This window comes from Drosophila simulans, chromosome 2R (assembly GCF_016746395.2).
Source record: "Drosophila simulans strain w501 chromosome 2R, Prin_Dsim_3.1, whole genome shotgun sequence".
Lineage (NCBI taxonomy): Eukaryota > Metazoa > Arthropoda > Insecta > Diptera > Drosophilidae > Drosophila > Drosophila simulans.
In genome coordinates, this window is record NC_052521.2 from 4,654,408 (window position 1) to 4,680,623 (window position 26,216).

General features: G+C 46.8%; 1 protein-coding gene across 9 annotated transcripts; it reads left to right on the forward strand.

Moving 5' to 3' along the window:
* The first annotated feature begins 810 nt into the window (after positions 1-810).
* Positions 811-18,913, forward strand: LOC6733349. Of its 9 annotated transcripts, none has more exons than XM_039292836.2 (10): positions 811-1,113; positions 1,914-2,077; positions 3,978-4,341; positions 13,985-16,399; positions 16,467-16,630; positions 16,759-16,881; positions 16,941-17,609; positions 17,795-17,952; positions 18,017-18,158; positions 18,338-18,913. In XM_039292836.2, exons 3-10 carry the CDS (start codon positions 4,131-4,133, stop codon positions 18,536-18,538), a joined length of 4,083 nt encoding a protein of 1,360 aa, XP_039148770.1. In that variant the 5' UTR covers positions 811-1,113; positions 1,914-2,077; positions 3,978-4,130; the 3' UTR covers positions 18,539-18,913. The 9 variants fall into 9 exon arrangements, with proteins under 9 accessions (XP_039148770.1, XP_039148777.1, XP_039148771.1 ...); XM_039292843.2 differs by lacking the exon at positions 1,914-2,077 and having other exon boundaries at positions 13,985-15,919; positions 15,986-16,399; XM_039292837.2 differs by lacking the exon at positions 1,914-2,077 and having other exon boundaries at positions 811-1,178.
* Positions 18,914-26,216: the final 7,303 nt, after the last annotated feature.

The window sequence follows — 26,216 nt, forward strand, 5'->3', positions numbered from 1 at the left end:
TCGATTCGTGAAAAGTGTGAAAACGCAGAGGAGGCAGGTAAACGAAATAAAAGAAAACAAGCCCGGCAAACACAATTTCACTGGTCATGGGGCATGGTTTTGTGGCATGATGCGCAGACGATCGAACAGACTGCCTCGATTCGATTCTCCTCCATCATGTTTCCATTGCTGCTAATCCCACTTTTCCAACGAGCCATTCTCATTTTCAATCGAAAGCCGAAATCAGCGGAATCGGCATGGGCAATTGGCACAGTAATTGCTGCTGATTGGAGTCGACTCCACCTGAAAGTCGCCGCGGATGCACCCGTGAATATGATTCGATGGGACCATCCTAATCCGCAATCTAATTAAGGCGCGTACGCTCCCCAAATTGCCACTTTCAATTGTTACTGTTTCCGTTTAAGTGCACTCTGTTAGTAGCTCCACTTCCCCCACGGATCCAAGTCGCTTGGGGCTGCATCTATGTGAATTCCATGTGGCACATTGGATACTCTAGAAAAAAACTAAGGAATGGGAGTAACTCACCTAATGTCATTTTTATGATGCATCACTTTGCAATTCTTTAGAAATTTCAGAAAAACGAACTTCTATATTATCCGATATAAGTCTTCAACCTGTGCTTGAGTAATAGTAATATTACTATAATAATATATAATATATAGTAATTTATTATATTTAGTTAATAAATCTTATGGGTATTACTGCCCAACAGAGTTGCCATCCTCATGCAGAGTAAAAGAAACTTTTTGCTAAGTATTGCTTTGCACTGCCAAATCAAAAACCTATTTTGAAGAATCGAACTGAAGACTGTCTGCGGCGTCTTCCACTCGCGGGCACTCTTCCGAAGAGCGGCCAAGCGAGCTGCGGTTTCTCGTTTCTTCGGCTCTGCGCGTAGTCTTCGGGCTTCGCACGAGTCAGTTTGAGTCGAGCGTTCGAACGGTGCGCACCTGTTGACGGTTTTCGGTAGGAGAGGAGCGTGAATTGTGGCCAGAAATTGAAGAAGCCATCGCCGGGTTAGCCGACATCGCGGCCGTGTGCGTGTGTGAGTGCGTTCGAGTCTATGAAAAGTGAATAAGTTAACTTGGGAGGCTCAGGCCAGTGCTGCGCATGCGTGTGAGTGAGCCAGAGAAAGAAATGAGTGTTTTTCTCGAAGTGAAGCAAACGGCCAATATGTAAACGTATGCCGAATAAATGATATTTGTGCGACGTGCGTCTGTGTGTGTAGACAAGCGAAATACATACATACATGCATATATATGTATAGTACGAACCCCAAGGCGGCAGCAACGAAAACTTCAAAAACTTTCTTTTTTTCGCGCTACCTTTTTGCTCGGCTGGCTTAGTTGGTTTTGTCTGCGGCCTTTGTTTACTGGGCTGCTGTGAAATTGCTTGCAAATTTATAATTTGTCCGCCGTTTCACTCCCAATTAGAGAGAGCCACTCGGGCCCAGGAGTGCCGAGCATTAATTGGGCTCTTTTCGCCCAAGAATCAGCGAGGCTGCGCATCGCACATCGCGCATCCGCCAGGTTGCCCCAACCGGATACGTGGTCCGCTGCAACCTGTCGGACGGCCTACACACGTCCGTCGACTGCAACGCGACCCGCTACATTGCTCCAGGCCAAGTCCAAGACCAAGTCCAAGTCCAAGACCAAGTATACTGCCCACTCCCGGTTCCCGTTCCAGCACTTGATACTGTTAGTTGTGCCATTTCGAGAGCACTTGTGCCAATTTTCCAGGGGGCAGCTGTCGCTTGATTTTGCTTTTCGATTATTCAGAGTTAAGCGTTTTGCATTCCTCGAAGCCACAAAACCGCATTTCCACTGGGTTACCCGGTCCGGTTGGGGCCGAATCCGAAGCTGGATTTGGCTGCGTCGGCCAGATCCTCAATTCGGTGTGCCTTGTCGTCTTTGCAGTTTGCAGCTTGCAGTTTAGGCCGCAGCCAACTGGTGAAATTTTCCATTATTGGCGTTATTTATGTGCAAAATCTAATTGAAAATAACGTGCATTAGCGTTGCACGCAGAAACATCAATCAAATCTCGGGGATTTCAATCGTGTGATTAATGGTAACACTTTGAGGTGAGTCCGAAATGGAAAAGCCAGATACTTGGTTAAAGCAGTGAAAAGAGTCTTGCGGTGGGAAATGGGCAGTACTAAAGGATGTAGCGCACAACCTTCCGACAGTCGTAAAGATCAAGGCTTATGCAATTTTCGATTTCTTGACTCGCACACTCTCATTTTCTCTTTCTCCGTCGATAAATCCCAACTCCCTTTTTCATATTTACCTTTTCTTACACCTTCACCTTCCTTGGGCGCTCTGCCGGCTCAGAAATCGGTTACGCAACGGACGAGCTCCGAAAAAAGTGGCTTATGAAAAATCACATGAGTCATTTAACTGCAGAAGACTGAAGAAGGCGAAAGAAATGAAAACTAATTACCAGCCGCAACTTCCGCTGGGAGCTGGGAGTCCAAGGCCCGGGCTGAAAAGAAAGCAAAGTTGATAAAACCAAAAATTATTCCAATGAAAATGTAAACAACCGCCTGCGTGGGCGAGTCGCTCAATGGAAAAGCACAACAATCCGCTGAAAAGTGGAGTCGTTTAATGACAGCCCAGAAAGCCACAGAAACAGAGACACACAGCAAATAGAGTTTGTTGTGGTTTTGCTCTTCTGGCTGCTCACGTTGAACTTTCTATTTCACTGGGATTCTTCAAGCGTACAGAGCAGATATTTCAAGGTTCCTTGCGAGCCCGAAACGCGGGGTAAACAAAAGCAAAGGCCACAAGCAAAGATCTGCCAAAATATCAGACTCAGACCTGGACTCGCGTCATGACTCAACTGCAGGCGGGCTAAGTCCGACCGGTCCGATGCGATCCGGTCTGAGATCACGTACACATATACTCGTACGTTGTATATTCACTCGCATGCTGCAGAGGCAACCTTTACCTTTCCTTTCCATTCGCTACCTCCGTCGCCGCTGCTCTGGATGCTTTCACTTTCCATCTAATGCCCGGCAATTGCCTCAGTTACTGCGGTTTGCGATACGGGCCTGTTTTGGCTTCTGATTAGCACGCCGGCCATTGGGTAATCTCGGGCAGCTGGCATCGATTAGGGCACGGACAACTGGCGACAGATTATCTGCTCCAGTTGATAGCGCTTGTGCTCCGTGCTCGCTGCGGAATTTCACTTTTGCTTTCTGGCACCTCGAATTGAGACCGGACTTTCGCTGCAGCCAATTTCGGAGCGTCTTGGACATCAATCAAAATTATCATTTCAATCAGCCGAGTTCGGTTAGTTGCCTGAATGGAACGCTTCAGTTTGCGTAACTGGCAAACAGATCCGAGGTTTTTCTGAAACTGTTTTCTTTTCCAGCCGTTTGAATGGCCGGGTTTATTGACTTACTAAGTCGCTGCTTATGTAAATGCTAATGCCACCATTGTGGAGTACTGCTGGTTAATGGGGGTTCGACCCATGGCTCTCTGACGCAATTTAGACATCCAAACCCGTACATTTAACTTTTGGAGCCCTTGAAGGGCGAAGCGATAAGACCTATGTACATATCTATTTCCAACGAACAGTGCAAAAAAGATGTTCCGAACTAGAATACTTCATACGAATAGTGCTAAAGATTCCACCAAATCAAAAGACTTAAGGCACGAACTTTATTATTATTTTTGAATAAATGAGTGAAAGGGCCATACATTCCCCAAGAACAAGTGCGAAAACTCTTCCAAATCGAAAGACGTTAAGCAAAAACTTCAAAGGCATATTTAACTTTTGTGTGTGATTAGACAAAAACTAATTCCCTACCATATTTGCCGCAAACAAAACACTATAGCCACAAAAAGCTTAGCATTTATTTTAGTTTTTGTGCTTTTTGACTGCCAACCGCTCTCCTAAATCAAAAGACTTAAGGCACAAACCTTAGAATTATTTTCGACCCTAACGTCTCTGTTGACCACCTTTCTCCTTCCTATCAGCATAAATACACTCGGTCAAAGCAAAACATGCCTTGCCAAAGCACGGTTGATCAATAAAACAACGAAACACCGAAAATAAATAAAGTAAACGCCTGAAAATAACCATAAAAAAAGAAAAAGAGTGTGCCCGCGGAACTCGTAGTTTATGCAAACATGCGACGAAAGCCACAGAACTTAACACACTCTATAGCATCGAGTAGAGGCGGAGACAGAGGCGGAGGCGGAGGAGGAGGCGGAGGTCGGGGCACCTCCCGGCCGTCAGCAATTTCCAACAATAGAATGCCAAGAGACCATCGACACTTGATGGCCATGATTGTGTCGACGTTGCCACTGGCTCTTCTGCTGCTCCTCGTTCAAACAACAGGTAAGTCTTGGCCAGAAGGGGGGTACAGTCAGGGGAAAGGGGGTGGGCAGCACGACAGTGACATGCCCAACAAAAGAATTTCACATGCATTCAGTTAATAAATTGAACTTTAATTGTGAGGCCTGTGCCAGCAGCCAACTTTCACGGGTTCGAACAAAGTGGGAGGATGAAAGTTGAGATAAGGCCAAGATCTTGTGCTGATATTTGCATAGATTTTTCAATTGACGCTAAATTGACTGGATATGTCCTCATTGGAAATTGCCCTATTGGTTGGGAAGTTATTTAGAAACCAAATGCACTCTTGTGCAACAAGAACCCACTCCATCCTGCGGTCATCTGAATCGAATCTTCCCACTTTTCTCCCACCTCTGCATCATCCAAGCGAATCTCTCGCACTTGTTCTCAGTGGATCTTATCTCAAGTAACCATATGTTTTCACCGAGGGTTCTGCTCAAGCGAGCATTTAGTTATTACAAGCGAGCAGCTTTTTCCACACGTGAGCATAATTTTAATTTTTAATTTGATACATTTCCGAGGAATGTCGGTTCACAAAAAGCACAAAATCAGAAAGAATTCTCCCGACGTGCCAGCACTTGATGAAGATGCTCCAGGCAGCCACAGGCATTCCTCGCCAGCACTCGTACGTGATTGTTCTTCTCATTTTCGTCTGCTGGCTTTTAGAAAGCTTGCGTTTGCTGCATAATTTATTAGGCGTTACTGAGAATGCATAGTTTGGGGGGGAATCGGATGGGTACCTGGTACTTGGGTGCCTACCTGCCTAACTGTGCCAAACGTAATGAAGTGTGCTAACTGTACTGAGTTGGAGGTGTCAGCACCCCCGCACAAGTGCGTTCAATTGTCGAGCACGCCAAGAAGTTAGCTGCTTCTCTTTTTTTGCCACTGAAATACGGGCTTGACCTACTAAAAGCCCAGATATGCCATCTAGGTGACACTTTTCAAACGGCTTTGCAGCCCTCAAACTGGGTCGATCGCATCTGCAGCTGGGTTTCTAGTGAAGATCGAATCTGCGCGGCTGTGATTCATTGGCCAGTGCCCACGGAGGGTTAGCTCGAGTTGCACAATTGCGATTATTCATACCGGATTCATTGACTTTTGCCGGGGCTCGTCTTGGGTTTTTTGCCTTTGGTTTGTTTGGCTCCACTTCGCTTTGTCGCTTACGAAGTGCGTGACGTGCGTGAATCGAAGTTAATTAAAGTTTATTATGACTTGGGCTGCGTGGCTTATAATCGTTAAGTGACTCGGAGCTGAGCTTATGCAATATGCGAAAATGAAGGCGTCATCAGGCGCTGTAATTGGGCACGTAAAAACTAATTAGAATGATGGAGGGTAATGTAAATATCATGCATTCCTAACCAGAATCTGCAAAAACCAGAATGATAAATACACAATTAGTTGGATGACATGACTTAAGCAAAGTGGACACTATTATGACAATTCTCAACAATTAAGCATTTTAAAGCGATGTCCATTCTAAGTGAGAAACAGCTTGTAAATATAATTTGATAATTCGATAAGCTCATAAATATGTGTAGATTCTCTACAGCACTTTTTACAACGTTTGCTACAAAAATGCATTATAAAATGAAACATTTTGAACGGTAGCTATTCAAGTGAAAATAGTGGTGTGTATTTTGAATAAATAAAAGGCATTTACTACCACGTATTTGTGGTTAAAGCTTTGCTAGGATTTCATTGCTGCTTTGTTGTTTGCTAAACTGCATTGAGTGCCTGCTTCCCATGTGAGCTGTACAATTAGGCCCAAATGGCCCTAACCAGGAGTACAGTGGAGTGGATTCCGAGGCACGGCTGCCATATACTTATGCATTCCATTGAATACCTGCTATTTCCTCCGCCAGAGGGAGCCACTCCACTGAAACCGCTTAATTGCACGAATCCGGCCAACTGAGGCGGGCAGCTCTCGGCGGTCTGGAATCAATTAAAGCTAACTGCACTGTTTACTGGGCCATTTGAAGCCGGGCCCAAACCTTTCATGCAGCTAATAAGCCGCATTAGCATGGGGAATGGCGTATGGAATTTACATAGAGCCGGGCGGGAAAATTGGGTGAAGTGAAAATTATTTTACAGCAAGCTTAATTAAAAGAAAACAGAATCTCGCGGCGCCGGACCGCTCAGTTATGGCTTAGTGAGACAGAAAGAAGCGCAGCAATGCCACGGTTAACAGTTACACCCAGTTAACGGCTTTTCGGGGCTTTCGATACGATACTCGCAGCGAATTGAGCCACTGGAGGCACTGGAAAAGTGTCAAAGAAAGCGCCATGAGTTGGAGCTTTGCGGCCCGTCTTCCCGGGTCCGCACTTCCAGCATCACTGAGTCAGCGAATCGCCGCAGATCGATGGATTCGATCGGGTTCGGTGGGGACACTGTAACCATGACACCGTAGCTATGACACTCTAACCCGCTGACTTACTACCGCAGCCCGATGGGTTTTTCGATTTCATTCCCCTTTTTCTTCTGCGCGCCCCCTTCCCGGAGAGCCCCTCTTCTCACGCAGCTGCTAAGCTGATTAAGTTTTCAGATTAGCTGGTTCCACGAGCAATTTTCCCTCGCATTTTTGAGTTCTCATTTTATTTTTCGGCACATTTCGGTTACATGGCCCACTTGCCCCAGGTGGCTCCGAAGAGCGAGAGGTACGTATAAATAATCAAAAATCCACTGCCCGATGCGAAAGAGGTGGAAGAAAGAAGCCGCCATCGTTGCAGGCTGAGCAGAAATTTATCGCTTGACTCTTAATTGGGTCAAGAGGCAGGTTCGTTCGGCAGGTTTCTCACATATTCTCGATCTTGGCTCGAATTTCTGGGGGTTCCTGGTGGCCTGTTCACCTGTTCACAGACTGCCAATGCTGACGCAATTAATAATTGAATTTTTCGAACGCTTATGAAGACGGTACAGAAAGATGGTGGCAGCTGCCAGAATGGTCGAAAAAAGGTACTGACTGATTGGAAAGCAGTTGGTTTTATTTTTGTATGTAGTTCTCTTCAGTATCCATAATCTTTAAGAACTCATTGGCATACCAAAAATAGTAATGAACGAGGTTTCAGTCTCAGAAGAAACCAAGCTACAACAATATCACCAAATTTCATTTGGCTGATTTTACATTTGGTCTAAACAGACCGGCTTTATAGCTTTGGAGTTTTTTAAGCTTCCCTTCTCACCCAGACTATATTGGATGCTCCAAGTTCGTAATCAGCTCACATGCTGATCGCCAATAATCAATTTACTCCAGCTCTTCCCCACCCTGACCTGAGCATTCAATTAGAGCCGAGCACCGACTGATCTTGAGCTGGGTTCCGATTGCCCAATCAAAGCGTGAAACCGAAGCCGTATCAATAACTGCGTACTTTCCCTTTCCCGTGAGAAGAGCAGTGGCTCTCCGATCGGGATGTCCAAAATTGTACAATGAAATTCAGCACATCGAAAGTTGCCAGGCACGATCGCACATTCAGACACACACCCATCGGCAGGTAAAGCCAACTGAACCCACAATTTATCTCGTTTTGCGTGTCTCTCCTCTTTTATTTTATTTCTTTGGCCCCCTCCGATCTTCTTTAATGGTCGTCCTGGGGCGCTGTGAACCCATATTAAATTGCGGTGGGCTGTGGGAGAACAGAGAGGCTGGCCGCCCGAAAGGGGGTGGGCTGGGGTCCCTTACCTGGTGTCCCTCACATGTTTTGGCGTGGACTATCAATGGCAATCAATGAAATTCTCTTTTTGTACTCTTACAGTATTTTATTCGGGAGACCGCCGCAAACCGGTTCCCAATGGAATTTTATAATCGCAGACTCTCCATGATTTTGGACCCAGCTAGTGAATTTGGCCAAAAAAAAAGAACATGAAACCCATGTCACAGGAAATGTCAGACAAACAGCCGTTAGGGATTTCATATGATTTACTCTTTAACAGGCAATATTAAAACTATAAAATGTAAAAGAACCTAACAAAATTACGTAGGAAACAAGTTACAATTATACAATAGTGGGTAATTAATATTTTTCCAGGCTTGCAAGAGCTACAAAGATTTTCACGTACATATACTTCCCATAGCAAAATCGAAAGACTTAGACAACGAACTTGACCACTTCAAGCTTGCAGAGTATATAAATTTCCCTACACATTCCAACCTCAATTAATAAGCCAAAATAAAAAGAAATGACAAAAAGAATCAAGCATAAAGTCCGTTAAATGGGTGCAGTTAGCTGACTATCCAAACAAAACAGAGACCCGAATGACACAATAATACCCACGCTCACTCACACTGGCGCAGCTCCCCCTTTCTATTTGGCACGCAGTTGGAAATAGTCCAATAAAAAGCTGGCTGACTGACAGTTTGTATATAAAGTGGCGTTCTTCTGTGCAGAGAGCCGGTTCTGATGACCACTTGTTGTGGACTCTTATTTGACACACACACACAGGCAGTCCTGAACTTGTCACAGACCATTAAGACCATATTGGCTGGCAACTAGTTTCCGTTTGGCGACTATACTTAAGCCGGCTTCTGTGGGTACAATGACCCAGTTTCGCTGGAGCTGTAGAGATGAGAAATATTGCTATGGGAAAACGCATTGAGAGAGAGAGAGGTATCCATTTACCTTTCAATCAATATGTTTCCAGCTCGGCTCAACTCGGCGTTAAATTTGACGCGAATGTTGGCCAGCGTTTGCCTGGGGCGAGACCATCATCTGTTTTCCGACTCTAATACGCTATTACATATCCAGTGCTCCATTTCAACTCTCTCAAGAGAATCTCTACAATGGATTATTGGGATCTTGGGCTACACCACCTTTCGTAGCACTGGGTTACTGACCCAGGCCAAGTTATTGACTGCTAAAGTATTCTCATGGCGTGTTTAGGGGGCTGCACCGAATGCGATTTCAACTATTTACCAGCATTCCCCAGGAGATCGTGCAGATCGCTTATCGCCAGCTAAATTGCAGCTAGTTACAGGGCTTAGTCTGGTTCTGGCCCGGCTATTAGAGGCCTCGGCTCCGTTCGCTACCACCTGCGACTTAATTAAACATGTGAGACAATTAGATTTCATAAGTGGAGGCCATTAAATCGGGCCTGGGATCCCTGCGCCTGCCCCGGATTGTCTATTGATATCCGAGGATTTCTTCCAGCTTCTTCGCACTGCCGCACTATTAAAGCCAGCAGAGCGCGTCCAGGCTATAAATTTCCCCGTTCAGTTTGGGATTTCGGCCTGGCTTAGACTCGGCCCGCAGCAGGCAGCAGAGCGAAACCAACTGCAACAGCTGCATCTGCGGAAGCCTGACCAAAACAGAAACGCAGCCGGACTGCAACCGCCTTTAGCTGTGGCTTCCACTTCTACCACGACTTTGGCTTCGTCTTTGGCTCCGAGCTTAAGGCGGTTAGATCAGAGCTAGACCTTGATTAAGGTCATTCGCTTTGGAGCCACGTCTGAGGGGCTAATACAAAGGATGCAGCCTGAGCACCGAGAGAAAATCTATGGTCAAGTGGGAAGATCAAAGAATTAAGAAATATTCCAGGGAGATACAGTTTCAATTTGGCTTCGTCGCACGATTATATAAATTATTTCTCAGTGCAAACAAAAAATGCACTTGGATAAAATTGTTTAAACATTTCGAACTGGCATTCACGCGTGCAAAGGAAAAACGCTCGTGCAGTACCAAAGGCCAAACGTCATGGTCACGGTGGCTGGAAAAGAAAAACCACAGAATATGGATACGGAAAATCGGTTTTCCAGCGAAATGCTTCAATTTCACCAGACTCTACTTTGGGTCGAGTGGAGTGCAGGCTGTCCCAGGCTGCCATGTGTCGGTTGTCGTCGTCACTTTGTTAATTGCAGCTCATGCATCTCGGCCCGACTTCCCAGAGACGGAGAAAAGTCTGGCCAAGACGCTCTTCAAGTTCTAGCCTGGCCAATTGTTGGTGCCGACGACTCTTGAGCAGCAACACCAGCCAGTTGACGGTTTGATTGCACAAGTGTTCGGGCCCGGGCCACAGATACTTTATTTGCTTTGCTAATGAAAAGCGCGAGGAATGACTCGACAGCTCCCACGGATCGGACGAGGGCAATCTGGACAGGTCGCACTAGAACCCACTGCTCCACGGCTTTCCCTGGCCATTGGGTTTCACTGGCGACCACTTCCTCAGCCTTGGCCACGACGCCCACAACGAAAGTCGAACGCCCAGGAAATCAATTAGCACTAAATCAAATTTTTAATGCTCCACTCGGACGTTAGAGATCGTCGTGTATTGGATTGGATTCAGTTCAGCCCGTCCCGGCGGTTCTAGAGCTCTCCATTCGGGGCGTGGCTGGTGCGATGGCATTCCGAGATAAGGGACTGACCACATCTCTTCTTTAATGGATGTCTTCGCCGCGGGGTCCGCGGAATTCACAATTGGGCGGCTGAGTTATGTTTACGGGCCAATTCAAAAAGATGAAAGAAGCTTAGGATGGAAAAGCATAAAAATAGAGAGGTGAGAGATGTGTTTGGGATTTCTTTCGATTTGTTTCCTTAGATGGAAAACAGTGAGCTGGGATGGGACTGAATGTAATAAAAGATGTGAATGAATCAGATTGTGTTCGGATTACTTGAAAAATGCAAATCACTGCATAGATGAAGTTTAAAATAGGCATATCAAAGCCCTTTTTACATATTATAAACAAAAAGTATTCCGACTTTATACCTTTCATTATTTTATGCCTTATAGAAATGACTTTTAAAGGTAGGCCCTTAAAAATGTTAATAATAAAACGCTAAATAAGAGTCACATCATGTTTTCCAAATACATTTTATTCTCATTGAAATTCGCCTTCCGGCACAACTTCTTCATTTAAAAGCAATTACATAATTCTATTTATGGTGAAAACATAACGAATTGTCGCCTCCCTTCCGAGCAACCCATTAAGTGATATCATTGCATAATCGAGCCAGCCTTCTACGCCTGCGCAATTGCACACCGAAAGTGGCCAGGGCATACATGTCGTATGCGCAACGTTTTGGGACGTGTGTTAAACTCTGAAGTCAAAACGGAAAATTGTCGTATTTCATAAGCAATTATTTGCGCCAGCTTTGCCCACATTAGAGGCGAGCAGGCGGACTTAATTTCTGTTTTGCTTTTGGCCACGTTGGGAAACAGTTGAAAAGTGCAGCGAAATAGAAAGTGATTTCTTGTCGGCGAGTTGGAGGCGCTGAAATCGCCAATTTGAGTGGAATTGGAATTGGAGTGTCGTGCTTGGCGTTGGCCCAAAGCAGAAGGAATGGGCGCCCGTGTGGGTTGGTCCGGAGCTGGAAGAGCAGAAAAGAGCCCGAAAAGAGACGGGGCACAAGTCGTGCGTCCTCGCCGGAGTAGCAATCGAGTTAGTGTGGGCAAGCACTGGAACTAATGACGACTGTTGCTGGTGTCCCCATGCCGTTGTCAGATCGGGTGCATTCAACCCAGCCCGTCTGGATTTAATGGCCAAGAGATCCGGACGCCAAGTGGTTTTACTTTCGTTGCGGCCTGGCCGTGAAAGTGTTGCATGCCCCGCTCCGAAATGGAATTCAATTTTCGTTCGCCAAATTGCGTTACACATTTAGCCAGCTTTGTCCATGTCTGGCAGTTTCAGAGCCGCCGGCTCACTTTTACCGCCAGCCCAATCAAAATCGCAATCCCAGAGCCACTCACTTAGGCCCGAAATCAATAAAATCAAAAGGAAAACTGGAAAATGAGCAATTCAAGGCGAGGAAAGTGAAAACTGTGTCGCCGCCTTTTGTTTTTTGTTTCGCCTGCCCAAAAGGAAGCGCTAATTATATCAAAATCGCAACAAATAGCTGGCGCGAAGAAAGTGAAACAAATATTGTGTATTTCAATCAGGGGCGAGCCAGTTTAGCGACAGGTGAAAGTAAAATCTGTGCCAAACTTAATCAAAAAACCTCGAAACTCACCAAGAGGCCCCAATGCAGCTCGGCAATTGGGTTAAGCTCAATAGCTAAACGTGTTTCTTCGCGCGAGTGTGAATTATGATTGTTGTCCCAACCTAAACTGGTTCTGGCCCAAAAGATGACATGCACCTGACACCCGAAAAATGGGGGAGAAAAGTACAAAGTCGTAGAAAGCCAACGGCAAATAAATCTCATCGGAAGGTGTCAAAGAATAGCTGGGTCACACTCGAGTGCTCAGTGAGATGTGAGTTTGTTCGGGAGGAAAAATTCACAGCTTGAGTGCTGATGGATTCAAATGCGGAAGCAATAAAATGTTTCACTGTGACCTCGTTTACTGGGAACCCCTTGTACATGTACATGTACTACTCCTGGCCATCTATAAGTCTTTGCATTCAATTATAACTTATAACCAATGCAAAGAAGACATGCAAAGTTACTTCGATCTGATCGTATAGATTGCACACTCGATGCATTTCTCTCTGTGTGATTGGCGACTGGATGAGAGTGGAAAATTGCAGTAACGATGCGATAAGGGGTGCCCATTCGCGATCTCAGCTATCGACTAGGTGGGTTTGAGTGCTTGTCCCCATTCGATTGCCATCTGCATTCTACAAGTCAACAATCTATATTTAAGTTGCTTGTGGCGGGCTCTGCTCATTTATCTGCCATATCCGAGGAAATGATGAAAATCAGGCAACAACAACTCGGCCTGGCATCTTTTCAACGCTTGACGTAGCAATTTGTGAAATTCTTCCTAGGCTGCCTGCCAAGCGAGTGCAGATCTGGCCCGAGGCCACCAAACCAAGTACGAGTATCTATGTGGCCAAGAGCTGGTGCATCTGTGTGCGCCGCGCACCCAGGGTAATCAACAATATAACCCTAGCATTGTGACAGATATGCAGCCATCAGCTTGCATCCACACACACTGGGTGCGCAAACCCACAATTTTGAAGGAAAACAAACACAATTATATGCAAAGAGAGTGAAAAGAATCCGAGAGGTGGGGCAGAAAACAGACAAAGACTGCGGCTCAGACTTGACATCGAAAACAAATGATGCCTGGCAAGCCTGCGACAGAGATTGAAACTGATCCGAGCCGACTTTGGATGGGCTGGGCATTGTTTCCCCCCACATGGAAATGAGTCGCGTTGACAATGACGGAGTGGCAGCTGGACGGGATCGGGAGGCAGCGCGAGGGAAAGGGCAGGTGCATGGGCAAGTGAAAAGTGAAACCCCAATGTGAAGATTCTGTCGATGCGATGATGGATTCGAGGGAAAACGAACGTCGGAATTCAACGCTCTTTTCACTCAACTCTTTCCCTTTCTTCTCGTTTTCTTGCGGTATAGCATATTGTACCCATATTTTGAAATCGCTTTGATTGAATATTTTGAAAAAGCGGCCCATTAAATTTGATTTCTTACTGGTTCGTAACAAGTGTGGCTCTCTTTTACGATCGAACATAACTTTTAAATATGCATGTTCCATAAAGATGTAAATATCTCCAAGTGATTGTATATTAAGTAGCAATCAATTATATTTACGGTACAGGATCAACGCCTGATTTTAAAATAATAATACCATTGTATGATCGTCTCGATAAGGAAAGGTATACTATACTTAGTATACAAAATTGTTTAAAAAACTGATTTTAGATTGGTATCATATTATCTAACATATTTCCTATCAATTTTTCCAGCTGGTCAGCACGAGAGCGTCTCACAGATCTCGCCGAAATCGAGCAGCAACCGCAGTCCGGACCGTCAGAGGATCGAGAGCACCATGGCGGACTCCGTAAACGGTCTGGCCGAGGGCCAATCATCGCCCCTGGACGTGAACGATAACGAAACGCGGGCGGAGCGAGTGGAGCGCTCGGCGTCGCCCATTCTGCATGACCGGCAGCCAATCGGACCGAACGACGTGCACTTTCCGGAGGATCTGGAAAAGGACGTGTCCGCCGGACGGTACTTCCACTACAACATCAAGCCCACAGGCACCTTCGACAACCAGGATGAGCAACCGGAGCGCACGCACCAGGGGATCAGGGCTGGGAAGACCCTGTCGCAAGGTGGCAGCAGCTCAGAGCAGTCTTTTTTAGGGCGGGGGGACCTGCGACCGCTAGTGTCGGGGTCCCCGATTCGGCCGAGTCCGAGCAGTACTGCCACCTCAGCGACGGCAGCCAGTGCCACCCAGGCGCCGCATAGTCCGCGCCAGAACGGAAACCCCGACATCCAGGACATCATCACAGGCATCGTAAAGCTGCTGAACGGCAATGTCAATGTCCACGCCAATACGCAGGGCATTAGGCGTCCCTCGGCCAGCAGGATCAATAATCGAGGTCCACCGCGAATCTCCGAGGCCCAGAACCTGCCAATTGACTACGAGGCTCAGAAGCCCGGGACTTCGATGCGTCCGCCGCCATATCCCTTTGATCGTCCGGAACGACCCTTCATTACCGGCGTGCCCATTCCCGAGCAGATTGTGCCCGTTCGACCGGGATTCGTGAGCAATCGTCCGCCGTGGTACCGCAACAAGCCACGCCCACCCATTGCCACTAGTGTGGGCGGCAATCGGAGACCCCTGCCCCAATATAAACCTCTTCCAGCTCCGCCAGTGCAAGCGCATCTTCAGCCGCAGGATCCACTGGATAGAAAGAACGAGCAGGAAAAGGAGCAGAATCATCAGGAGCAGCCGCAACCAACTGATGATGCTGTGCTGCCCACCGACACTACTTACGACTCGGAGTTCTCCAATGAAGATGCCAATGCCCAGTACATCGAAGTGTCCGATCAGGATACGGATGCCACTGGCGGAGAAGTAGAAGACGAACTGCAGCCGCCTCCTCCTCCACCGTCCACAACCAACAATCCACCAACTCCTCCAACAAATCCCCCAAAGAAGAAGCACAAGCCAAAGCCAGGAAGCGAGAAAAAGAAGCTACCAGAGGAGTCTCCACAGGATGAGGGCTTCAGCACCATTATTGAGACCAGTTCCGTGGTGCACACCGTGATGGGCATGTCCTCCACTTATGTGCCCATGTCCATGGACAGTTCGGAGAGCCTTGGTCTGGATCCCTCCACCGAGGAGGTGATCTTCATGACCGCCAATCGAACGCCCACTTTGGAACCAAGTGTCACATCCTCGATGGGCACCTCCTCGTCCTCCAACCCGGCCTCAGCCATTCAACCTACGTCCTCCAAAGAACATACCACAACCACCACTACCACTACTACCACCACCAGCAGTTCCACCTCAACCACAACCTCAACCACTACCCCGCCATCTACTGAAAGTGTGTCGCCTAATAGTTCCAATGCTAACACCAATGCCACTCCGCCCGCCCCCTACCATCCCCGTCCTGGGATAGTCCTCGATGATCCCGAGTTTAAGCCCGGCGGTCGGCCACGCCCACCTGTCCAGCGACCGCCCGCCCAGCAGACCCTTCCCTTGCCAGCGGTGCAGCCCACTCGCCAGCATCTGCCCCCCGGTTACGGGGAGATCTTCGACGTCACCCTGTCCGCCATCCAGGGACCAGGTCCCAAGGGCAGTGGATCCCAGCAGACGATCAACATCAAGCCATACGGAAGCTATGCGGCGGGCGGAGGTCAGGGCGACATCATCGTGTCGGCATCAGGTGACGACGGCTTTGTCTCGATCGACGGCAAGCGCACTTACATCAATCTCTTTGGTGACCCCACAGATCCCCCAGCGGGCGCCACAACTCCAGCCACGCGCTTGCCCCAGTTGCCGGGCTCCGGATCCGGATCAGGTTCAGGAGGTGCATCCACGCCGGGGGTTGGCGTCAGCAGTGGTGGTGGTGGTGGTAGTGGTTCCTCCATCTCTCCTGCTGCTCCTGCCAACGCTGTCACCCAGAGCAGTGGTGGCTACGTTGTGCCCGAAACGGAGGTGGTGGACCTTCAGGGGCACAGCAAGCCCCAAGGCGGAGCGCCCACAACGAATGCCGGACCCACGAGGCCCCACTACCGTCAGAGACCAACGCCGCCGCCGGTGAGGATTGACACCTGTATTGTGGGCGATGATTCCACCTGCGATCAGGCGCAGCACGAGCGATGCAAGACGGACAACGGCGTTTCCAGCTGTCACTGCAGACCAGGTGAGATCCAATGCGAATGTATGGAGTTGGATGATCTAAATATGCTTATTAAATTGGAATTCTTTAGGATACTCCCGGCGAAAGCATCGGGAGCCGTGCCGACGGGTCATCTCCTTCCATCTGGGCATGCGCGTGGACCGCATCTACGAGCACCGAATTGTGTGGGACACCAAGCTCATGGACAAGCACAGCGAACCCTTTGGACAACTCAGCTACGAATCAATAAGAGCGGTTAGTTATTGCATATACTTAAGTAAGCTGAATCTACAGCTGAGGACTGAATTAATCAATAAAAGCGATCGATTGCTTTACTTAATACTTAAAGACTTAAAACATAACTTAAATGTAATCTCTTCCAGCTGGACTCTGCCATGTCCATGACGCCCTACTCGGATGAGTTCATGGAGGCGAAGGTGAACAACATCTACCGGGGCGATCCCAATCTGGGCGGCAGCGGCGTCTACGTGAACATGACCATCAAGGTGTGTAATCTCTAAGCAGTGCTAATGGAATCGTACTGATTATCTTCCTCCTTCTCCAGCTGGATGAAAGTGTGGAAACTTTGCGACCCAATCTGCGCAGTGACGTTCAGAAGCATCTTCTCGGTGTGCTCCACCGGCGGAACAACAACATCGGCAACTCCGTGCTGTACGTGAGTTCCCCGGAGGGCGCAGTGTCTGCTCTGCAGGATCTGGATGAGTGTCAGTCACCGGAGCTAAATGACTGCCACTCCGGCGCCAGTTGCAGCAACACCTGGGGCAGCTTCCGCTGCGCCTGCGAGGCGGGACTCCGTGATCCGTGGGCCGACCAGCCGGCGCGGTCTGGACGCGAGTGCCAGGCCTGTGCCGACTCCGTCTGCAACAACCACGGCACCTGCAGCTACGCCGAGGATGGTGCTCAGCTGTGCACCTGCGACTCCAGTCACTATGGCGCCCAATGCGAGATCGACGGCGAGGTGTTGGGCGTGGCTATTGGCGCCTCCGTGGCGGCCATTATCATCATCGTCCTGACCCTGGTGTGCCTGATCATGTGGTCGCGGCGCTGGCAGCGCGAGCAGAAGAACGCCATGGGATCACCTGTGTTTGGATACATGAACACCGCACCTCTGAAGTCCGCCGGATTGCCACAGGCGGGTTACCAAGTGACCTTGGAGGACCGCATGCGCTGGGCACAAATAGCCGATGTCATGGCGCAGACGAATCACTACGGGGTAGGTACCTGCCACTCAGCCATGGAGTGAATCTAGATCTTAAGATGTATCCGAATCAGAGATTCTGAAAATCTACAAATCTTACCAAATCTTTTTGCATCAAGAATGTGAAGCATCCTGATAACTTTTGTTTGCTAACTTTTGCCATACGAATATACTAATTACTATTCCATATTCTGTACCAGCAGGCTGAGCCCATCGGACCCACTAGACCTTCGTCGGCGATGTTTGCCTACCCGAACCTGGGCGCCATGGGAATGGGCACCCTGGGCGGGATGTCTCTGCAGAGCACCATGCAGATGCACCCCAGTGCCACTCTGGCTCCTCCAGTGCCATTGCCCAGGTATGAATCGCCGTGGTTAACCAACAATCGTAGCGCCTACTGAGTATGCTTTTCTTTGACTTAGAAGACTTGGCCTGGGTCCCCGCTCGAATGGAATGCGCACACTGGAGAACTCCAGTTCCAGCGAGGAGGAGGATCGCGCCGATCTGCTGGGACGCAACTTCCAAGTGCCACGTCCCAAGAGTCGCAGCAATGGCAGCATAGCGGTAGGAATCTAAGCATTACCTCCAGTTATCCAAATAGAGTAACATATGTATCGTGACTTGAACTTCATTCGGATGTCATTTTATATGTATTAAACTACTGGAAATATCTTAAGCTCCTCCAAATCATTTTGATGTACCCCTACTAATTCTTCCTCCTCTGTTCTCTCCATTTCGAACAGAACCAATCTGGCATCTACTACGATGTGGACTACGAGCCGTCCGGAAATGGAATCGGCAACTCCAGCGTGGACCACCTGTACGGGTCGCAGAATCAGTCCGTGACGCACTCATCGGGCCACAGCCACATCCCGGGACCCCAGGGCATCCCGATGAGCACGTACACCTCCGGGCGAGCTCCCAGCAGCTACTACATGAAGTGACCCCTGGCCGAAGAGAACCCACAACCCCAACCTTGTACATATGCAATCTAGATCTAAAGTAAGGCGACTAAAACACTTTTCCACTGCCAGTCCCCGCGGCGACTGCAGCTGAGACGCGTTTTTGAGGATGAGAAAGTAGACTTAGGACTATACGTAGGCTCCATCTAGGTTTAAGCGATGCAAACAACAACTAATCATTACATTTAAAGCTATATTAAACGTTTAAATTATTTCACTGCTGTCCACTCGAAGTCAAGACCCGTAAAGTAGCCTAGCTTATTTCACTATGTTAATATCTGTAAACTAGTTAAGTTCGCACAGTAGGAATGTCTATTTATGTATATAAATGAATAAAAGATCAAAATTTACCAACGACATGGGCTTACACAGTGACTGCAAAACTGTGAGACATTGCAGTGCATGGCTCTATCTCGCTCTAACGTGGAGTCTTAGTGCTGCATAAATCAATGGGCCTGCTAGAGCGGGACGACTACTGGTTGAGTGAAAGAACGAGACAGCTATTGTAGTGCCACAGTTGCATTGGCGCGCACTTTTGAATCGTAAATTCAAAATTTGGAAAGTTCAAGTTTAAAGAAGACCCTTTGTGATATCAACTATTTAAATTTAGAACAAACATTTTCCGAATGGGAATAAAATATATTCTCTTTGGACCTTTTGGGCATTAAATTTCGTCATATAATTTAAATATTGGGAATTAGAACCGAAATTATATATTAAATAGATTAAATTGCTATTCTGAACATTTACATAACTTTTCGCACTGTTTAATACGTCGTTAATTTTTATACCAGTTATTTTTATACTGGGTGGTAAAAGTATGTAAATGGTAAAAGAACGCCTTTCCGACCCTACAAAGTTTACATGTTCTTGATGAGGATAACTACCCAAGTCGATCCGGCCATGTCCGTCTGTTCGTCCGTACGAACGCAGAGATGTAAGGAGCTATTAAATATAGAAATAACGCAGATTGCAATTTGTGTCCTAATTTTCCTGGAATTTTGCAAGTTCTTCTGATAGTCTGATGATCTCGGCAATATAGTTTTATCTTTTTCTTTTTTTAAATTGAAGTCACTTCATGACATGTGTTTGTTTAAAGAGCTACAGCACTTTCTTAACAAACTCAATAAATTGTACGACATACATTTATATGAACTGAACTTTTCTTTTTTTTTTTAATTACTTTGTCGTTTCTCTTCTTTTTCATTTCTCTCTTCCTGTTTGAATTCTCTGGCAAAGGGTATACCTACCTCTATATAATAATAAATAATATATATAAAAAAAACAATCAGACGCGTATTACATAGCTGTTATAGGAACATTGGGAAATTAAGTTAAATGGCAAAAAATCATATTTTTTTGTATTTGATCATAAAGTGCTCTTATTAAGTTTGTTTTATTTTAATAAAAATTTCAGGGTATATAAGCAACGACTTGACGAAGCTAGCTTTCATCTTGTTAGTATATGAATTTTCACATTTTTTGAAGAAAGAGAAAAGTCACGCATTAATTTATGACAATTTTCAGTCGCTGTCTTCGCCGCAGTTCACACGCATAAATAAGTTAAGGTAGCTGATAGAATGATGAAAATAATGTTTGTGCGACTGCGTGAGGCACATTGACCATTTTGACAATTTTTTGAAGAAATGCGGAGGCGTTGAAGTCTCCTTATGCAACTCATCAGTGGTTGTGGTTGTGCCTCGGGTCGAGAAGCGGATTGCCACTTAAAATGGGGATTTGCGTTGTGAAGTGTTGATCCAACATCAAGTAAAATAATTAATGAGACTATTTGGGTACACATATGTAAATATTTTTAATTAAGCTGTTCTTTGGTTAAGTTGAATTAAGTTATGAATCATGATATTTTGAAATGGCAATACAAAATTGAATATCCATCCATTCCATTGCATTTCAGTAGTCTTAAAAAGTGATATCTATCGCATGTTGCGCTAGTCGACGTGTTACAGATATGTCACTCGGCTTGCTCCGAAACCTGCGGGGGGCAAATGGACTTGACAAGTCCGCTGCCGAGGCAAACACTTCGTCCGCCGAGAGATGATCATCAATATTTGGCCATTATGTGACGCTAATTCGCGCGTGGATGCGTGCGAAGTTCAATGCCGCGCGGGGCTTCAAAGTGGCGCTGCCTAATTAATCGACATTCGCCAATTGTTGCTGCCTTTTTGGGAGGTCGAGTCCGTCGCTCTGGGCCAGCGGCGCCTCGAATCGCTTTAATTACGCTTATTTAATAATTATCCGTTTGCGGTGACTAGTAGCGAATTGCACAAAAGTGGGCTCAAAGCGATCGTTTCATTACATCTGCATGTGCAAATGGTGCTCCACCACCACGGCTGACCCATTTTCCTTTCTTTTCACTTTTACGCGCTGCTTCTCCTCTTTTCGTAGCAATGACGCTGCAATCTTCCAGTTCGTGCCATCCGCCATCCGGCCAATCCATTCATCCATCCACTCAGGCGCCGTGCCAAGCAAATCACGTAGATGTAAAAAATGAAATAAAATAGCTCGCTCACATTCCATTAGGTTCGATTTGCCATTGTCGGTCAGTTTTTGGCCATTTGCGCTTGTTATTGGGCCACATTATGTCACGGAGCCAGCATTTATTGATTGCGAATCCACTCGGCCTTCGCGCCAGCGGAGGTGTCAATTCGAAAGATACCATAGCTACGAGGAGGATTGCGGCACTTGTGAAGTTCTGATGCGGGCTAACACCTCTGCAGTATGAATATTCATGGGGTAATCCGCATTTTGTGGTCAAGAGCAGTGGGGAAAGATCATCCATTTGAGGCATTTCCTGGTAAGATGACTGGCAGGGAAAGATAAAATGCTTGGAATATTTGTAGTTAGTATAGTTGTGTCAAAAAGTTCATGATTGAAAGGTAATATTAACATTGAACCATATAAGAGGAATGTGCCATAAATTATTAAAATAGCAATTGAACTAAGCAAATCAACTTTCCGTACAAGCAACTAACTTTACGTCCAACGTCCATACTCGCAAATTTCACGAATCAATTAAATTGGACTGGATCTCTGTAGCTTTTCCTACCCATAAAGTGCATTTAGAGGCAGCCCAACCAAGGCAGTATTCCCCGATTTGCCACGCCCACTTTTTGTGTCGCATGCCTTTTAGAGGGGCTCCTGGCAAACGGCGTCTGCCGAATCGCTGTGCAGAATTCCACAAAGAGCGCCGTTAAGGCCGCAGCCGCATAAAGACGGCAATTACCTGTTGACTAGGGGCTGTTACCCGGGGCCATTCGGAGCTCCACTTACATTGTTGCGTCTTCGAAACGGCAATGACAATGCCGAAAGTCCGCAGGTGTTGCAAGCAATAACTCAATGCCTCAGTTCCTCAAATCGTGTGGCAAGTAGGGGGGCTTCAGCTCCGTGGTTGCGCCGTGGGTGTGGGGAATCCCCTCCTGCTTTCGCACCGCAGTCGTTTGTCATATTTGGGCGCGCGTGGAAGATGCGCCTCCGACTTCCTTGTTGGCATTGCTGGCATTGTTGTCACTGGCCGCCAGTCGCGGGCTGTCATCATGTCGCCAGCCTGTCAATCTGAGCCAAATGAGCAAATAGCCGCAAAGCGCGAAAATATCAAGAAAATACTTTAAAAATGTTTGACAAATAGAGCTCATTGAATTTGAAGTAGTTAACCGTTCAAGGAATTTGAATCAGTTCAAAATGAGTGATTTTAATAAACAATTCTCATCTTACATTTTAATGTAGCTTATTATGTTAGGAATTTTGAACTTTTGCCTAGTTTTAGAGAATAAATAAGTTAACAAGTCTATTGCGACAAGTATTATTTCACCATCGACGTAATACTTTATTTCCTTTATAAGGCTGGTTAAATCAAGCTTTTGGGATACAATAATTCATATCCGTCGTACCATTGTCAGTTCTTGACCTCCAACAGAAGCTGCGTGGTTTCAATTAGCCAAGTCAGCCCGCACTTGCTGGCATCCATAGTAGCCACAACCGGACAGATCTTGACGGCAATTCACAGGGCTAACAAGTGGAAGTTCAGGCCGCATAAATTTGCCACAACGCAAACAGATCTCACATGTCGTTATATAAGGCCGACAAGCTGGTGGCGGCGGAGCGAGTGGAAAGTGAGATAATTGGTGTGGAAAACTGGGAAAATGATTGCGCGGCGGAGGAGGAGTTATAGTTACACAGACCCACTGTGCCTGGGAGACTGTCTTTCGGCCCGAATCGGTTTCTTCTCTCTTCTATGTACCGTCTTCTGCAGGCGGAACAGCCGCAATGACATGCCTCAGTACAACGAGGCAAGAAAAAAGCTCCTGGGCGCGCGACAAAATCCAAATGCAATTGCAACTGCAACCGCAAGACAAATAAAAGCAGTAAAATGAATGCATTTACGTATTAATGAGCAAAAAGAGATTCGCACGCATGCCAATTACTTTATTTTTTCATAGCCTGCCACTTGCCGCCTGCCACTTGCCACTTGGCACTTCCTCTACGCCCACCTGGGCCATCACTCATCCGCCGTGGGGACATTCAATTGGGCAGCTCGCGAAGAAACAACGGCGATTAATGTGGCTGTGATCGTCAAAACGACGATGATAGTACCCAGTGCAAGAAGAGTGAAAGGGGAGCTGACGTAACGCGGAGGCATCTTCTCTTTTGGCCCCTCCATTACCATCTCGGTCCACCTCAAATCGATGGGTAAGTCACGGCCCGATTGCGCAATATCTAATTGTCTTGCAGGAAACCGAAGATGTCTCCCCAGCAGTTCCGCCTTGATCGAGTCGACCCACCGACCCGCCGATCCGCCGATCCGCCGATCCCGGCCGCTCCTCCGATCCCGTTTCATCTCGCCCAGCCCGACGATGGCCCACTCTTGGCCAGTCGGCGGCCAGGTGGCAGCCAAAAATGCAGTTTAATTAGCAATATTTGTCAAAGTGTTATAAAATACTGCCTAGGCAGGTCTCATTTCGCGTGTCGGTGTCTTCATCTCAAATTGCAGCTGAGCCCCAGCTTACCTACACTGCGCGAAAACGGAGGCAGTAGAGTATTGCGGCCGGGTCAATCTGGATGGGTGAGTATGGGCCAAGAGGTAGCCATATCCTTATATGACTATTATTTAAAAGTCCTTAAGTGAGCCTTCCAAAAAGGAAGGTTAATGTTATCCTTTTTCTAAAGAAATTTTATCTATACCTTTTTTTAAAAACTAAGCTGCTTAAATTGGGTAATACATGTAATACTTGGAAAGCGAGTCATATATCAGATGATGGTATTACTTAACACTAGCAATTTTTTATTTTATATACAGATGTTTTAAATAAGAGAGTGGGCTTTAGCAGATTTCCTCGACACATTTCAACATTTCGTTGTCATAGCAATAGAAATTGGCAAGTCAAATAATAAAATGAAAAAAAAGTTCAATACATTTTAAAAAGTATGGGCGCGGCAGCTTTGGGCGGTGCGTGGACGTTAGAGTGGGCGTGGGCAAAAATTTTCGATAGATATTGGCAAGACAAGTAATAAAATGGGAAACATTGACAAATTTTTTAAAGATGTGGGCGTGGCAGTTTTGGGCGGTTTGTGTGCGTTAAAGTGGGCGTGTTAGTCTTCTAAGTAAACAAGCATTGCGTCTATGCTTCTACAATCTGTATATTTAGTCTTAACTTTCTTGCTTTTATACATAGTAGTTCCCGAGATCACAGTGTTCATGGACAAACTGACGGACAGACGGAACTACAAACGGACACGTCCAAATTGACTCAGCTGCTCATCCTGATTAAGAATGTATACATTATATGGTCGAAAACTCTACCTTCTAACATATAAAAAAATGTCTTAAATACCAGTTACTGATAAAGGTTTATTGTACAGGCAAGATTGTAGTTTATGTATTACTTAAAGGATAAAATGATCCTCATTGAAGGAGAAGTTAACGATAACCCCTTGAAGTCTCCTGACCATGGCACCATTTACCCCCATTTCCTGTTCCCCCACACACTTAATATCCAAGTCAGAGGTCAGGTGACATGCAAATATTTTTTGCGCCGTGTAGCAATGAGGAAATCAACTGCAGCGGGTGCAGCTGCCTACCTGACTGTCAACTTGGAGCAGGCAATGGCCAACAGCAAGCGAAGTTTGGAGCAGGAGTGGGCAGCATCTCCGACTCCGAGTCCAACTTTTGCGACGAGTCTACGCAAATTGGAATGCGAGACCTCTGACTGTGTGAATAAAACGGCTGGCTGGCCTGGCTTAGCTTCGCTTTTTGGCCAGAAGTTGCGTAACAGCCACTGAGCCGGTTTCGGCCACACTCGGCCACCAAATTGCACATACGTACGAGTATCTGTAGCAAAGGACGACTGGGGATTGGCCACAATCAATGTTCCGTCTGCAAGTCTGCAAGTCAGCATCTTCTGGCTTAATGGCCATTGCAACAGAGCAGCAGCAACAAAGGCGCACTGGCTGTGGCCATTAATAAGCGTTAATACCCGTTGGCGGTGTCCAACATGTTGTTAACTTGCGGCCGGATGACCTTGGCGTAAGCAAGTGAACGAGGTGCCGCTCATCTGCCGATCGGATCTCGAATCTCGGCCAGCTCCTCGACTCTTGGCCACCTGCTGCTTAATCCAATGTGGCCACTGGGGCTAACTGTGCACGCACTTTCAACTCCGATTACCGGGCCAATCAATTTGGCGTTCCGTTTAAGCCGACTAAACGCACCCACCGAATCGAATGCGTGATGCAACTGCAATGAATTCAATTTACCTGCCTGCAATTAGCGCCGCTTCATTTGCCATGCAAGTGGGTCAGCTGCACCGTGGCAACAATGACATTAACGTCGACACTCGCGCACCACCTGCAGCTTCAGTTTCGGGTCCAGTGCGGTCCAGCTCCACGCAACAAATTGGAGCAGCCCAAGTGCCAAGTGCCAAGCGCCAAGTGTCGAGCGGCAGTGAAGAAAGCCACAGTCAATTACCGCTGGAATGATGACGGTGACGTTGCAGACCGCCGTGGAGAGCTCCTCCTCCCAGCCTCCCGTCGTCCGCCTCGTTCGGATTAGGCCTGATCCACGAGAGCCTGATTGAAGGTTAGCCATGTGTGAACGTGAGTGTTTTGTTATGGCTTATTGTTCGGCGGATAAGTGCCTGCTATTTCTAGCTGTCGCATTGCAACAGCGTCGCGTCCAATGAGGCGTATGCGCAATAAAATTAAGCATACGCCGCCCGCGGATGGGAAATGCATTCGACTAACAAGAAATGCATTAAAAGTGAAACAAAGAATTTGTGAATCGTCATGAGGCTATGATTAAGCGTATAACTGCAACTCAAATTGGTCTACATGACTTGCTTTAAGTGGGATTTTGTACAAATCTCTTACGAAATAAATCTAATCTTAGTGCCATAAGATCTATAAGATACATCTCGAAAAGTAGGTGCTAAGCAAATTATTTCTAAGTGTAAGTACAACTTATAGCTTCGAAATAAGTTGCACATAAGACTGCTATTTTTAGATATAAACGTGTATGTCATACGTTGCGAAAACAAATCGATAGTTATAACAATAAAACTTTGACCTGCATCTACACTCAGGTGGGACAACCGATTTGTTTCCCTTCCTGATTGTAATTGAATGTACAGATTTATGGGCCATATAACCC

Excerpts from the sequence above, each read along its gene's own strand:
- LOC6733349 (XM_039292837.2), top strand. The coding sequence starts at position 4,131 with ATGCGACGAAAGCCACAGAACTTAACACACTCTATAGCATCGAGTAGA. Across the intron at positions 16,882-16,940 it reads ACGTGAACATGACCATCAAG|CTGGATGAAAGTGTGGAAAC; the intron begins GTGTGTAATCTC and ends CTCCTTCTCCAG. Across the intron at positions 17,953-18,016 it reads CCTCCAGTGCCATTGCCCAG|AAGACTTGGCCTGGGTCCCC; the intron begins GTATGAATCGCC and ends TCTTTGACTTAG.